This window comes from Aulonocara stuartgranti, assembly GCF_965226115.1.
Source record: "Aulonocara stuartgranti genome assembly, chromosome: 17".
Classification (NCBI taxonomy): Eukaryota; Metazoa; Chordata; class Actinopteri; order Cichliformes; family Cichlidae; genus Aulonocara; species Aulonocara stuartgranti.
In genome coordinates, this window is record NC_138953.1 from 41,146,210 (window position 1) to 41,160,616 (window position 14,407).

At 45.4% G+C, this 14,407-nt stretch overlaps 1 protein-coding gene across 1 annotated transcript in view; it reads right to left on the minus strand.

The window, feature by feature from the left end:
- Positions 1-14,407, minus strand: part of cog5 (component of oligomeric golgi complex 5) — a 74,128-nt gene that overhangs the window by 44,766 nt on the left and 14,955 nt on the right. The window contains exon 6 of the mRNA XM_082510378.1: positions 14,180-14,300. Within this exon, the coding sequence (XP_082366504.1) occupies positions 14,180-14,300 (121 nt within the window). The remainder of the gene's footprint in view (positions 1-14,179; positions 14,301-14,407) is intronic.

Sequence of the window (14,407 nt, forward strand, 5' to 3'; positions counted from 1 at the left end):
GAGGACTCTCCATTTACATGCACAAACTGGAGTCTATTAGATAGATATGATACAAACCACTGCAGTGCAGTACCTGTAATACCTACAGCATGTTCTAATCGCTCTAATAGGATATTATGGTCGACAGTATCGAACGCTGCACTGAGGTCTAGCAGGACAAGCACAGAGATGAGTCCACTGTCAGAGGCCATAAGAAGATCATTTGTAACCTTCACTAAAGCTGTTTCTGTGCTGTGATGAGCTCTGAAACCTGACTGAAACTCTTCAAATAAACCTCTGCAGATGATCTGTTAGCTGTTTGACAACTACTCTTTCAAGGATGTTTGATATGAAAGGAAGGTTGGAGATTGGCCTATAATTAGCTAAGACTGCTGGGTCTAGAGATGCTTTTTGAGTAAAGGTTTAACTACAGCCAGCTTGAAGGCCTGTGGTACATAGCCGATTATTAGAGATAGGTTGATCATATTTAAGATTGAAGCATTAATTAATGGCAGGACTTCTTTGAGGACGCCAGGTGGACACAAGAGATGAAGGGAGCCACCAGGCTGAAGAAGGAGTCCCATCGGGCTTGGTTAGCCTGTGGGACTCCGGAGGCAGCCGACAGGCACCAACATGCCAAGCAGAACGCGGCGCGGGCAGTGGCTGAAGCAAAAACTCGGGTGTGGGAGGAGTTTGGAGAGGCCATGGAAAAAGACTTTTGGACTGTCTCGAAGAGATTCTGGCAAACCGTCAGGCGTCTCAGGAGGGGAAAGCGGTGCTCTACCTGCACTGTGTATAGTGCTGGCGGAGCGCTGCTGACTTCGACTGAGAAAATTGTCAGGCGGTGGAAGGAATACTTCGAGGACCTGCATAATCCCACCGATGCGTCTTCCGAGGAGGAAGCAGAGTCTGGGGATGAGGGGAATGACCCGTCAATTTCTGGAGGCGAGGTCACTGAGGCAGTTAAACAACTCCTTGGTGGCAGAGCCCCTGGTGTTGATGAGGTCCGCCCAGAGGTCCTGAAGGCTCTGGACATGTAGGGCTGTCCTGGTTGACACGCCTCTACAATGTTGCTCGGAAATCAGGGGCAGTACCCCCGGACTGGCAGACCACGTGGTCCCCATCTTTAAGAAGGGGGACCAGAGGGTGTGTTCCAACTACAGGGGGATCACACTCAGCCTCCCTGGGAAAGTCTATGTCAGGGTGCTGGAAAGGAGAGTCCGTCCGCTAGTCGAACCTCGGATACAGGAGGAACAATGCAGTTTTCGTCCTGGTCGCGGAACACTGGACCAGCTCTTTATCCTCTCAGGGATACTTGAGGGTGTATGGGAGTTTGCCCAACCAGTCTACATGTGTTTTGTGGACTTGGAGAAGGCATTCGACCGTGTCCCTCGGGGTGTCCTGTGGGAGGTGCTGCGGGAGTATGGGGTGTCTGGCCCATTGCTACGGGCCATTCAATCCCTATACAACTGTTGCAAGATCTTGGTTCGCATTGCCGGCAATAAATTGGCCTCGTTCCCGGTGGGTGATGGGCTCCGCCAGGGCTGCCCTTTGTCACCGATTCTGTTCATAATTTTTATGGACAGGATTTCTAGGCGCAGCCAAGTGGCGGAGGGCTTTCACTTTGGTGGCCTCAGAATCTCATCTCTGCTTTTCATGGATGATGTGGTTCTGTTGGCTTCATCGGGTGAGGGCCTCCAGCTCGCACTGGAACGGTTCACAGCCGAGTGTGAAGCAGCGGGAATGAGGATCAGCACCTCCAAATCTGAGGCCATGGTTCTCAGCCAGAAAAGGGAGGAGTGCCCACTTCGGGTCGGGGATGAGTTCCTGCCCCAAGTGGAGGAGTTCAAGTACCTCGGAGTGATGGGAGAAGGGAGCCGGAGATTGACAGACGGATTGGTGCGGCGGCTGCAGTGATGCGGACGCTGCACCGGTCCGTCGTGGTGAAGAGGGAGCTGAGTGTAAAAACGAAGCTCTCAATTTACCGGTTGAGCTACGTCCCTACCCCCACCTATTGCCACGAGCTGTGGGTAGTGACCGAAAGAACGAGATCGCGGATACAAGCAGCAGAAATGAGCTTCCTCCGAAGGGTGGCTGGCCTCTCCCTTAGAGATAGGGTGAGAAGTTCGGCCATCTGGGAGGGGCTCAGAGTAGAGCCGCTGCTCCTCCACATCGAAAGGAGCCAGCTGAGGTGGTTCGGGCATCTGACAAGGATGCCTCCTGGGCGCGGTGTTCCGGGCATGTCCCACCGGGAGGAGGCCCCGGGACAGACCCAGGACATGCTGGAGAGATTATATCTCTCGGCTGGCCTGGGAACGCCTTGGTGTCCCCCCGGATAAGCTGGAGGAGGTGGCTGGGGAGAGGGAGGTCTGGGCTTCTCTGCTTAGGCTGCTGCCCCCACGACCCGGCCCCGGATAAAGTGGATGAAGATGGATGGATGGACTTCTTTGAGCAGTTTTGTAGGAATGGGGTCTAAAAGACACGTTGATGGTTTGGAGGAAGTAATTATTGAAGTTAACTCAGAAAGATCAATTGGAGAAAAAGAGTCTAAATGAATATCAATGGTACTGAAAGTAGCTGTAGATAATATTACATCTGTGGGATGATTACTGGTAATTTTTCCTCTAATGATAAAAATGTTATTAGTGAAGAAGTTCATGAAGTCATTACTAGTTAACGTTAAAGGGATGGTTGGCTCAACAGAGCTCTGACTGTTTGTCAGCCTGGCTACAGAGCTGAAGAGAAACCTGGGGTTGTTCTTATTTTCTTCAATCAGTGACGAATAGTAAGATGTTCTGGCTTTGCGGAGGGCTTTCTTATAAAGCAACAAACTATTTCTCCAGGCTAAATGATGATCCTCTAAATTTATGACACGCCATTTCCTCTCCAGCTTACGAGTTATCTGCTTTAGGCTACGTGTTTGAGAATTATACCACGGAGTCAGGTACTTCTGATTAGAGACCTTAGTTTTCACAGGAGCTAAAGTTGTATGCAGGGAAGAAGTAAAAATATTTAAAAAAAAGATAATGGACCTGTGTGGCGACACTACCACTACTACTCCCACTCTGCAACATGTTGGTACAGAGCATTGAGGAAGATAATTATATTATTAATATTAAGATTAAGATTATATCCTTAAACTTAGTTACAGCACTTTGTGAAAGACATCTACTCTGATCAAATGTATTCCCCACTGCTATGTAACCCATTATTGTAAATTTATATACCATTAGAAAATGATCAGACAAGAGAGGGTTTTCTGGAAACACTGTAAAATGTTCAGTCTCTATGCCATATGTCAGAACAAGATCTAGGGTGTGATTAAAGTGGTGGGTGGGTTCTTTTACATTTTAAAAACTGAGAGAGACACTAAATTAGGCACAGGTGGACAATAGATAACGACAAAACTGCTTTGTTTTTTTCCCTCATTTTCCAACGAAGGGCAGACAAAGCTAAGTGTCAGCCTTTCAAATGATTTAAAACTGTCTCTGGGTCTTTTGATTGTTGATTAATAATTGTTTGGCAAAGTTACTCACCTATTCAAATCATAAAATTCTGGTGTTCCAATCACTTCCATGACCGCAGGTACATAAGCCCAAGCACCTAGGCATGCAGATTGCTTTCCACAATTACTTGTGAAAGAAAAGGTTGCTCTCTGGAGCTCAGTGAATTCCAGCATGGTAGTGTGATAGGGTACTACCTGTGCAACATGTCTAGTTGTGAAATCTTCTCACTACCAAATATTCTAAAGTCAACTGTTAGTGGTATTGTATTATAGCAAAGTGGAACAACAGCTACTTAATGTAGATCATAGGTAGACCATGTAAAATCACAGAATGCGGTCAGCGGATGCCGCATAGTACACAGAAGTCGCCAACTTTCTGCAGACTCAGTTTCTACGGACCTCCAAACTTCCTGTGGCCTTCAGATGAGCTCAAGAACAGTGTGTAGAGTTCTTCATGGAATGGATTTCCATGGACGAGCAGCTGCATCCAAGCCTTACATCACCAAGTGCAATGCAAAGTGTTGATTGTAGTGGTGTAAAGCATGGCACTACTGGACTCTAGAGAGTCCTTCACTTCTTTACAGTGCAGAATCTCACTTTCCCACCTGGCAATCCAATGGACAAGTCCTGGTTTGGTGGTTGTCAGGAGAATGGCACTTGTCTGACTCTACAGGGCCAAGTGTAAAGTTGAGTGAAGGAATTGGGGTGAGGGATTGTTTTTCAGAAGTCCGGCCCAGGCCCCGAGTAGGGATGGGTACCGGTATCGCACCGGTTCTGACATAAACAGTAGTAACCAGACCGAAAAGCAGCGCACATTTCGGTGCTTTATTTCCCTGAGATGTCATACACTTTGGATTTTAGCCAATCATTTTACCTTTCCAAGGATAGTCGGCAGGCCCAGGTATGTAAGTTCTTTTAGAGCAGAGCTACAGATTAAAAATGCCCAAGGCAAAGCGGTCAAAAGTCTGGCTGTACTTCACAGCAAAAGATGCAAACTCAGCAGCCTGCAACAAGTGCTTTAAGCTGATACTGTGCAAAGGAGGTAACACCTCGAATCTGATGAAACGCCTGGCGACGCATAGCGTTTTGTTAAAAGCCGAGAAATGCACCGTATTTGATAGCTTGCTGCGAGACCTCACACCGAGTGCAGGTGTGGTGCCTGTTATCGGACCCGGAGTTAGCAACATCCCCCAAAAACCCGAAGAGGAGAGTCCTGGCCCCTAGCCCTGCCAGTGTAGCAGAAATGATGACGGATGATGATGCAGCAGCAGCCGTTCTTCTCTGCATGAGTAGCTTAATGTTGTTCGTGTGTAATTTACGTTGAGTAGGCTAACCACGTTATTACATTAATGCATGTAAGGTGAACTAGCAAACACCGTCGTAGTTACATGCGGCTGTCTTCATGTTTGATGGCAGGTACTCCCTTCACCCTGGCCAAAAAGGCTAAAATGACCAAAGAAAAAGTGGAAAACAGCTAAACATGAGAAACAAATACTTTTGGCAATATAGTTTGTATTTAGTGAGCTACCTGAAATATAAACTAATATGCCAACTTCAGATAAGCCAATGAGTTCATGTCCCCTGAAAACAAAGGAATAAACAGAAAAAAAGAAGGGTTTTGTATATTTTGTATACACATCACATGTCATAAGGGAAATCACCAGTAGCTTGAGTTTAAGAACTGCATATCGTTTTTTGTTTTTCTTATCTCAGTGCAAAAGAAAATTCTCAAGATAGGCATCATAGATACACGAAGAGAGTAACATATTGGTATGTGCTGTGAAATGTTGTGGAGTGCCAAGGACAATTTAGTCAATAAATGCTCATCTAAGCAGCAGTGTTTGTTATTTTCTGGTAATACAGTATGAGAAGAACATCTGTTCTGTTCATACCTTGATATTGTTTGTTACCATTTGTAATAAACTACACAACAAGTGGCAGTACGCCTGGTGATTTTCCACCTGGAGCAAGCGTGACAAGCGAAATATCATTTCTCCTTCACTTCCTCCCTCACCCTTCATCAAATTCCTATTTTTAGATTTTTCTGGAAATGATGCAAAGGCTTCAAATCTATTGACTCAACTACTCATTCTCTAAAACAACCGTTTTAGAGACCAAACCATTGTTTCTCAGTGGCTCAGGAGGTATAGCAGGTCATCTATTAATCAGAAGGCTGATGGTTTGATCCCCACATAGCCTTGGGCAAAACACTAACTCCAGTTGCCCTCCGATGCATCCGTCAGAGTATGAATGTGTTCTTAGATAGAAAGCACTTGCATAGAAAAAAACATATGAAAAAGCGCTTGTGTGAATGAGGCAAGTTGTATCAAAGTGCTTATAGTGGTCAGATCGGGTAGAAAAGCACTATAAAGTAAATTATATAAATTATTTAGGTACAGTGCGCATGCCTTACATGCTGTAAAAGTGCCTTGCAAATCACAAGACAACCCTCTTTAGTCCAACCAAAGTGATTCCCGGACCCAGGAGTGTGAAGCACAACCAAAACAAAAGGAATTTAGTAAAGCTGACTTAGTTGTTGGAAGGCAACCTTCTGTTAGAGCAGACAGCACAAACTGAGACCACCGATACAAATGTGTTGCCGTGTTGGAGAGCACTGAGGACTCTGACCCAATTTAACAGCTCTTTGCAGCCGATGGAATTTGTGAGTGAGTGTGTGTTTACATATGTGAGTGTGGTATGAGAAGTGGTCACAGGCAGCTGAAAATACTTGTCCTTGTGAACCTGTTCTGTATCGCTTAATGCCCTGTGATAACTAAGAGTAGTGTAGCACATAGATAACTGATGGCAGTTACATGAAATGCTTCATTATCACTTTTTCTCTTGTGACACTAGAAGGTCACACAGGCCTACGCAGCTACAATTACAACTGGGAGAATCAGCACAAGGCTGTGATGGAGTGCTGACAGAGGGCATCAGGGTCTAAAGGCCACTTTTGTGACCACAGAGAGAATTAAAACTTTAAAATCTGAGGAACTTGGAAAGAAAAGCGACTGGACTTCTTGAAGACGTTTCACGTCTCATTTGAGAAGCTTCCTCAGTTCTAAGTCCAAATGGTGGACAGTCCCACGTATCGCCTTGACAACATTAAAATCACGGTAGGCAATGAATTTTTTGATTTTGAATGATCAAAAAACCGAGATTGAACTATTTGGACCTCCTGACCCTCGTTCTTCTCTTAAGGGTGACCTTGGCCCTTTGGAAAACTCTGTTCTTTGATGGCAGATTTTCATTTGAGAAACAAATAAATTCTGTTGTAAGAGCCATCTTCTTTCAGCTGAGGGCCCTTGCTAAGAACATCTTCTCACCCAGGCTCGACCACTGCAATAGTCTGTATTTTGGTATCAGCCAGGCTCTGCTCTCTCTTCTTCATATTGTTAAGAACGCTGCAGCCCAACTCCTGCCAGGCACACGTAAACACCATCATATTTCCCCAGTCTTGGCTCGTTTACACTCTGCTTCCAGAACGTTATAGAATCAGCTGTAAGATTTCATTGCTCGTTTTTAACTCTCTAAAATAGATTAGCTCCTTTGTACCTCTCTGTTCTTTTAACCAAACATACTCCAAACCAAACTCTCAGGTCAGCTGATAAGTTGATTCTGATTGTTACTAGAAGCAGACTGAAACACAGAGGAGACCGAGATTTGTGATTGTTGCACCTAAACTTTGGAACAGTCTGCCTCTTCAAATAAAGATCTCTCCAACACTCGACATTTTTAAAACCCGTCTGAAGACACATCTTTACTCTCTAGCTTTTAATTGTGACCCAGGTGTTTAGCTTTTGTGTCTTGCTTCTTTATTTTTCACTCTGTACAGCACTTTGGTCAACCTGTGTAGGTTTTAAATGTGCTTATAAATAAATTGACTTAAGAGGGTCATTGACCCACTATTGATAACACTCCTCATCACATGAGCTAAGGTGTGAAAAAGGGTGTGGGTCATTATCAGTAGAGGTTTCCGGTGAAACCACTGTCATCAGTCAGGTATGCCCATGCTGGGGGTGGGCATTAAACAACCTGGGGTCAACCTCATGGCTCACAGCTTTATCAGATCTATGATATCCTTCACCCACTAACAAATCACAGAGTTCAAAGCACAGTTTACTCTACTGAACTGAACAACAAGGGGCCTTAGTTGGGACTCCATGTCTCTGAACAAGGCCAAACTGTGAGCAACAGCTTCCAGCTCAGACGCTCAAAGTATTTTATGATGGGAAGCCCTCCTGGCATCAGAAGCAAACGAGTGGCCTGTGAAGAGAGTGAAATCCCAAAGTACAACACCAAGATTACTGTTAGTGTGTAGTATCCACTTTGAAACATACAGATGGCACCTTTGGAGTGATGGCTCTGGAATGACTTTCCTTCATTCCCATGTTTCACCAAATCAGGGAAGTTTTTTTATAAAACAACTAGGTGGGAATAAACACAGACATCTGGGTAATTAAGTGTGTCTTATTGTTCATGCATGTCTTTTTTCAATTATTATTTTGCTTTTCATCTTGGTGTCAAGCACTTTGAATTTTTCTGGGAAAGGTGCTTTATAAAAAACTGAAGAAAGACAGACAACACAACAGAAAGTTTTCAACCAAGAGCCAGAAAGAAGGTTTGACTGGAGGCGCATGCAAAAAGTGTGCAGTGTATTTGCAAACTAAAGAGCCATTTCATAGAGCTCTGTGAAAAATAGCCAAAGCCTCCATGCACTGAGTGTGTTTAGGGCTCTGAACAGAGGTGTGGGCACGGATATTGGCACTGAGCCTGCTTCCAGCATCGCGAGGACGCTTTGCTGATGTATGCAAAGTAGTGCTGTCAGCGTTAATCTCATTAAATTGACATTGACGGCATAAGCGCATTAAAAATTCAAATTCAAATTTTATTTGTCACGTACACAGTCATACACAGTACGATATGTAGTGAAATGCTTGGACAACTGCTCGTGACCTAAAGAAAACAAAAAAGGAAAAGGCTATGAATAAGATAGGAAATAAATATGAAAAATTAAAAAGGGTAAATTTAACTAGGAAGGAATAAAATATAAATTAAGGTTAAAAATGAAATAACTGTACAACACAAATTAGAATGAAGGGTAAATTTAACTGGGAAGAATAAGATAAAATATATAACAACAATGTGTACAACAAAATACACATTACACAATATAGAACTATATAAGAATGTATGAAGAAATCTAAATATAAATAAATATATACACAATAACAGCAGCTGTACAAGTATTAACTGGAAATGAAGAATATAGTGACCAGTGTTGTGCAAAAACAAAGTCCAGAAAGTCCAGTGTGTGTGTAAGAACCATATGTGTGGGTCAGTACTGTGTGGTGGTGTGATTGAGAGACTGTATCGCCTGCGGGAAGAAGCTCCTCCTCAGTCTCTCTGTGTTGGTCTTCAGGGAGCGGAATCGCTTTCCTGACCTCAACAGAGAGAACAGTCTGTTGTTGGGATGGCTGAGGTCCTTCACCATCTTCCTGGCCTTGGTCCAGCACCGCCTGCTGTAGATTGAGTGCAGGTCAGGGAGCTCGGAGCGGATGGTGCGCTCAGCTGACCGCACAACCCTCTGTAGAGCTCGTCTGTCCTGCATGGTGCTGTTCCCGAACCAGGTTAAGATGTTTCCCGCCAGGATGCTCTCTATGGTGCACGAGTAAAAGTTCCTGAGCACCTTGGAGGGCAGTTGGAAGTCTCTCAAGCGTCTGAGGTGGTAGAGACGCTGTCGGGCCTTTTTCACCACGGTGTTGATGTGACAGGACCATGACAGGTCCTGCGTGATGTGAACTCCGAGGTATTTGAAGCTGTCCACTCTCTCCACTGGGCACTCGTTGATGACGGGGGTCTGGTAGTTCCTCTCCTGCTTAGTGCTGAAGTCCACTATCAGCTCCTTTGTCTTACTGACGTTTAGAAGGAGGTTGTTCCTCTGGCACCAGTTCTCCAGATTCCTAATCTCCTTCAGGTAGGCCGTCTCGTTGTTATCAGAGATCAGGCCCACCACGACGGTGTCGTCAGCAAACTTGATGATGGTGGTGGAGCTGGTAGTGGCCACACAGTCATATGTGTACAAAGAGTACAGCAGGGGGCTCAGAACACACCCCTGGGGGGCTCCAGTGCTGAGAGTGGTGGAGGCTGAGACATGTCCGCCCATCCTTACTGCCTGTGGTCTGCCAGTTAGGAAGTTGGAGATCCACAGACACATAGATGAGCTGAGTCCCAGATGCTCCAGCTTGGTGGTGAGTGTGGAGGGAATTATGGTGTTAAATGCAGAGCTGTAGTCTATGAAGAGCATTTTAACATAATTCCCCCTTCTAGTGTCCAAGTGAGTGAGTGATGTGTGGAGGAGATGAGAGATGGCATCGTCTGTGGAACGATTTGGACGGTAAGCGAACTGTAGTGGGTCCAGTGTGTCTGGTAGTGAAGAAATGATGAAGTCTCTGACCAGGCGTTCAAAGCACTTCATCACTACTGAGGTGAGGGCTACAGGGCGATAGTCATTGAGAGAAGCAGGGTGGGGTTTCTTCGGGACAGGAACAATGATGGACTCTTTGAAGCATGTGGGGATCACCGACTGAGATAAAGAGATGTTGAATATCTCAGTGAACACAGGAGCTAGCTGGTATGCGCAGTCTCTTAGGATACGACCTGGGATGCCGTCTGGTCCTGCTGCTTTCCTGGTGTTCACTCTCTTGAAGGCTCTCCTTACTTCATGCTCGGAGATGACGGGCACGTTTCCGGTGCTGGCAGTATCTTCCTGTCTGCAGCCGTTAGCGCCGCTAACACTAGCATTGTTGGAGTCCTTAGCTGCAGCCTCGAAGCGAGCATAGAAAGTGTTCAGCTCGTCTGCCAGAGTCACGGCCGCGTTCGTCATACCGGTTGTTGGTGCTTTATAGTCCGTTATTGTCCTTAGTCCCCGCCACAGGCTCCTAGAGTCACTCTGTTGGAGTTGTGACTCTAGTTTCCTCCCGTAGCGCTGCTTCGCCTCTTTCACCGCCCTCCGCACGTTATATGACGCGGCTTTGTACGGGTCCATGTCCCCCGTCGTGAGTCCCGTGTTGTAGGCAGCGGTGCAGGATCTCAGAGCGTCGCGGATGGTTTTATCCACCCACGGCTTCTGGTTAGGAAACGTTGTGATAGTCTTTGTCTCCACGGTATCATCCGCTAGTTTCCCGATGAATCCCACAACCGCTTCCGTAAACACGTTGACGTCATCGTCGGAGCTGTTTCTGAACATGCCCCAGTCTGCGTCATCGAGTGCGTCCTGTAACGCGGCCACCGATTGATCCGTCCAGCGCGCGACCTTCCTCTGAACCGGAACTTCCTGTTTCAGCCTTTGTTTGTATTTTGGGATGAGGAAGATGGCGGCGTGATCAGATTTGCCAAACGGGGGGCAGGATTGTGCCTTGTAGCAGTCCTTGACCGTAGTGTAGCAGTGGTCCAGTGTCCTTTCACCCCTGGTGGGGCAGGTGATGTGTTGATAAAAGTTCGGCGCTGCGCGTTTGAGGTTGGCGCTATTAAAGTCCCCCGTCACAATAAGCGCAGCGTCCCGGTGTTGTGTCTGGTGCTGTGTGAGTGCCTCATGCAGCTCGCATAAGGTGGTGACCGTGTCGGATCCGGAGTTAAAAACTTCGAATTGTGAGTACATTGTATACCAATAGAAACAAGAGTGTCACTGTCATACCTAATGTACCCAATGGTGATGATTTTGCCGATTTAGAAACGCTGAAAACTAACTTAAAAAACAAAGACAAAGAAAAAGTGGTCGGAGCAGTCGTGACGGCAGCCGACCTCACCGGCGCCATCTCATCTTATCTTATATTAACTAATCTCCGTTAGCGAGTTAGTGCCGTGCAGCCGCCCACGATCTGCACTAACGCTTTAACAAGCTGACTGCGCTAACGCGTTGACGCTGTGCAGCCACACACACGGGGCGATCTGCGCTAACTCGCTAATGGAGATTTGCCGCGTTACATGCATTTTAATGAGATTAACGCTGACAGCACGAATGCAAAGCTATCCTGGCTGGGACTCCCCATACTAGCGAGCTGGAGGATCGACCTTTGACCTCTTTGGATCGGCTCCATTCACACCCATTCATACATGCACTAATTTTCTATGTAGAAGTGCTTTCTGTCAAACACATATGCTATCAATCTAACATGGGTCAGTGTCTGGCACCACCAGGAACTGAACCATCAACCTTCCAATTAGTAGATGGCTCTATACATGGGCCAAATAACTCTGAGCCACTGACCTGACAGTTGTTAGGCTGGACGCTGAATTACTATTAGCATTAACTAATGTTTCCACCACCATAACTTCAGTTTTCAGCATCACAAACATGTTGTAATACATGTACGTAAACCGAAAGGGTTTGTTGTTGTATGCAGTCAAACTGTTTCTAAAATGGAAACCGACGGGCAGTCATTCTGAAAGACTTTTCTCTTTTGAATATTCATTATTGCTCATTACTAAGAAAAGTATTTCTTATCCGATTACTTCATTAGTTGATGGAATCATCGATAGACTACTCGATTACTAAAATAATTAATTGCTGCAGAGGTCTTGGGACTGTTTGAAAACTGGAGTTTGTGAAAAGAACTTTACAAAAATAAATAAAAAACTAAACACTCGACAAAGTCTTTTGACTTCTCCTCATCATCAGCGCGTATGACGAAATCCTGTCCGAGTGGCGACACCTATGGTTTAGGAGAATACTGCGCCGCGGGTATAAATGGCTGCATCTGTGCGATGACCACTGCGAAGGGTATATTGGCACCTTAACTGTTCATCTTCATATTTTATTTTACCTTCTGTAGGTTTCTTGTAGATTTTCAGTGTAAAACAAACAGTAGTAGAATGGGATCAGTTGGATTGTCTTCACGTTGGAGCTTGTTGGGCAGACGGTTTGATTAAGGACTCCTGCCAGCTTTGTCCCAGGTTTTTATGGCGCTTACAGTAACAAAAGTGTTACAGTGATGCTAGAAAAGCTTCCTGCACTGCACCTGTTCTTTCCACTGCTCTCTGCCGTGAGTAGACGGACGATAAGTGCTACACAGTTGTGACTTTAACTAACCATCGAAGCAAAAGTTTTACATTTAAGATTTGTTTTTCAACAATTGATTACTCAATGAATTATTCCAGCCCTAACTGAAACCCACAGTGATTCCCAGTAAGGGTCTGTGCTTTGCACAACTGCAATCCTATCATTGTGCTGCCTTTGGTCTCTTCCAGTGTATCAAACAAGCACAGGAGGAGGTAAAAACACAAAAAAAAAAAAACACCTTGTGCTCTGTTAACAGTCTGGTTACTTTGTGGAACTAAAGAGGGTAACGAACATCTTCTGTTCACGCTTTCAAGCCAAAATTCAGGCTAGTTGTTATTTTAAAAAATAAAATGATGTTTGAGTGTGACGACCTAAAACACATCCATTCTTCTAAACTGGGGGAAGCATGCCTCTTCTACTGAGCTTTTCTCTGTTTATGTTTGAGTCTCGTTCAGGTTCTGGATAGTGTTCTGCAGAATCAGCCCGGAGCATGCAGGCGTCACACTACAATTTAAAAATCAACAGTCCTGTCGTCACTGGAGCCACTGTACAAAACTCTTTTCATGTGATTGTATGGACCAAAAATACTTTTATGCTGCAGGGTTCATTACAATATCACATCTAACCCTGAACATCGAAGCGCCGAGAGTTCAGCCGTTTCCAAACTTATAGATATGTTAACCAAGGAAAAACCTCCTAAAAGTGCAACCTGCTGATGTTTTCACAGGAAAATTAAACGTCTACATATTCAGTCCAAACAAATCGAGGTAGCCCCTGAATATGACATTACATGTCTACATATTTGTTCATTTCATCTTCTTTGATGAGAAATGAGAGAACCCGGAGTACCCGGGTTCTCTCCGGGTACTCCAGCTTCCTCCCACCGTCCAAAGACATGCAGCTTGTGGGGATAGGTTAATTGATTAATCCAAATTGTCACTAGGTGTGAATGTGAGTGTGAATGGTTGTCTGTCCCTGTGTGTTGGCCCTGCGACAGACTGGCGACCTGTCCAGGGTGTACCCCGCCTTTCGCCCTATGACAGCTGGGATAAGCTCCAGCGCCCCCCGCGACCCTGAAAAGGATAAGCGGAAGCGAATGGATGGATGGATGGATCTTCTTTGATTGTCTGTGTTAATAAAAACCTGTCTGTTTCAAGTCTAACCTAAAGAAAGTAACACTTCATTGCCTTTTCCACTCAACAACAAGGTGAATATTGTGACACGCTGCGATGATATACCTGCTGCTTGGTCTGTGGTGTGTTTGTCTTCGGGACTACGCTGTTGTTTTTCTCTGTAGCCATTTTTCTCGTTCAAAAGCGACTGTTTTGATTTTCGTGAACGAGATCCTCTCACCACTCATTGACGCAGCTGACTAGCCAATCAGTCGCATGCAGTCTGTTGACTTTACTTGGCCAAGCAGGTACTAAAAAAGTAGCTGGTATCAAATACAAGGTACTACCACCTAATGGAAAACCCAAAAACCAAGCTGAGTCGTGCCGAGCGGACTTGAGTAGGTATTAGTGGAAAAAGGCTTTAAAGTTACCGGTGTTCTAGGTGTCGAGTAGATCTGAGTTGTGAAAAACACACAGCTGCTTATGTAACAGTTGTTCTATGATAGACATGCATGTCCTTACCAAGCTCGTTAAGGCTCTGAGCCGCCTTGGTGATCTCCCTGCTGCCTCCTTGCAGCTGTCCCTGAAGCCTCTTGCTCAGATACAAGATGCGAATGATCCTCCGCAGAAGGTCACAGGCACCCTGCAGCAGTGAAGAAGGGAGGTGTTGAGACGACTGATGTAAACAAGAACTGAGAATTACACAACTAATTCCATTAATTGAGACACGGCAAAAAAGCAGTCAAGAAC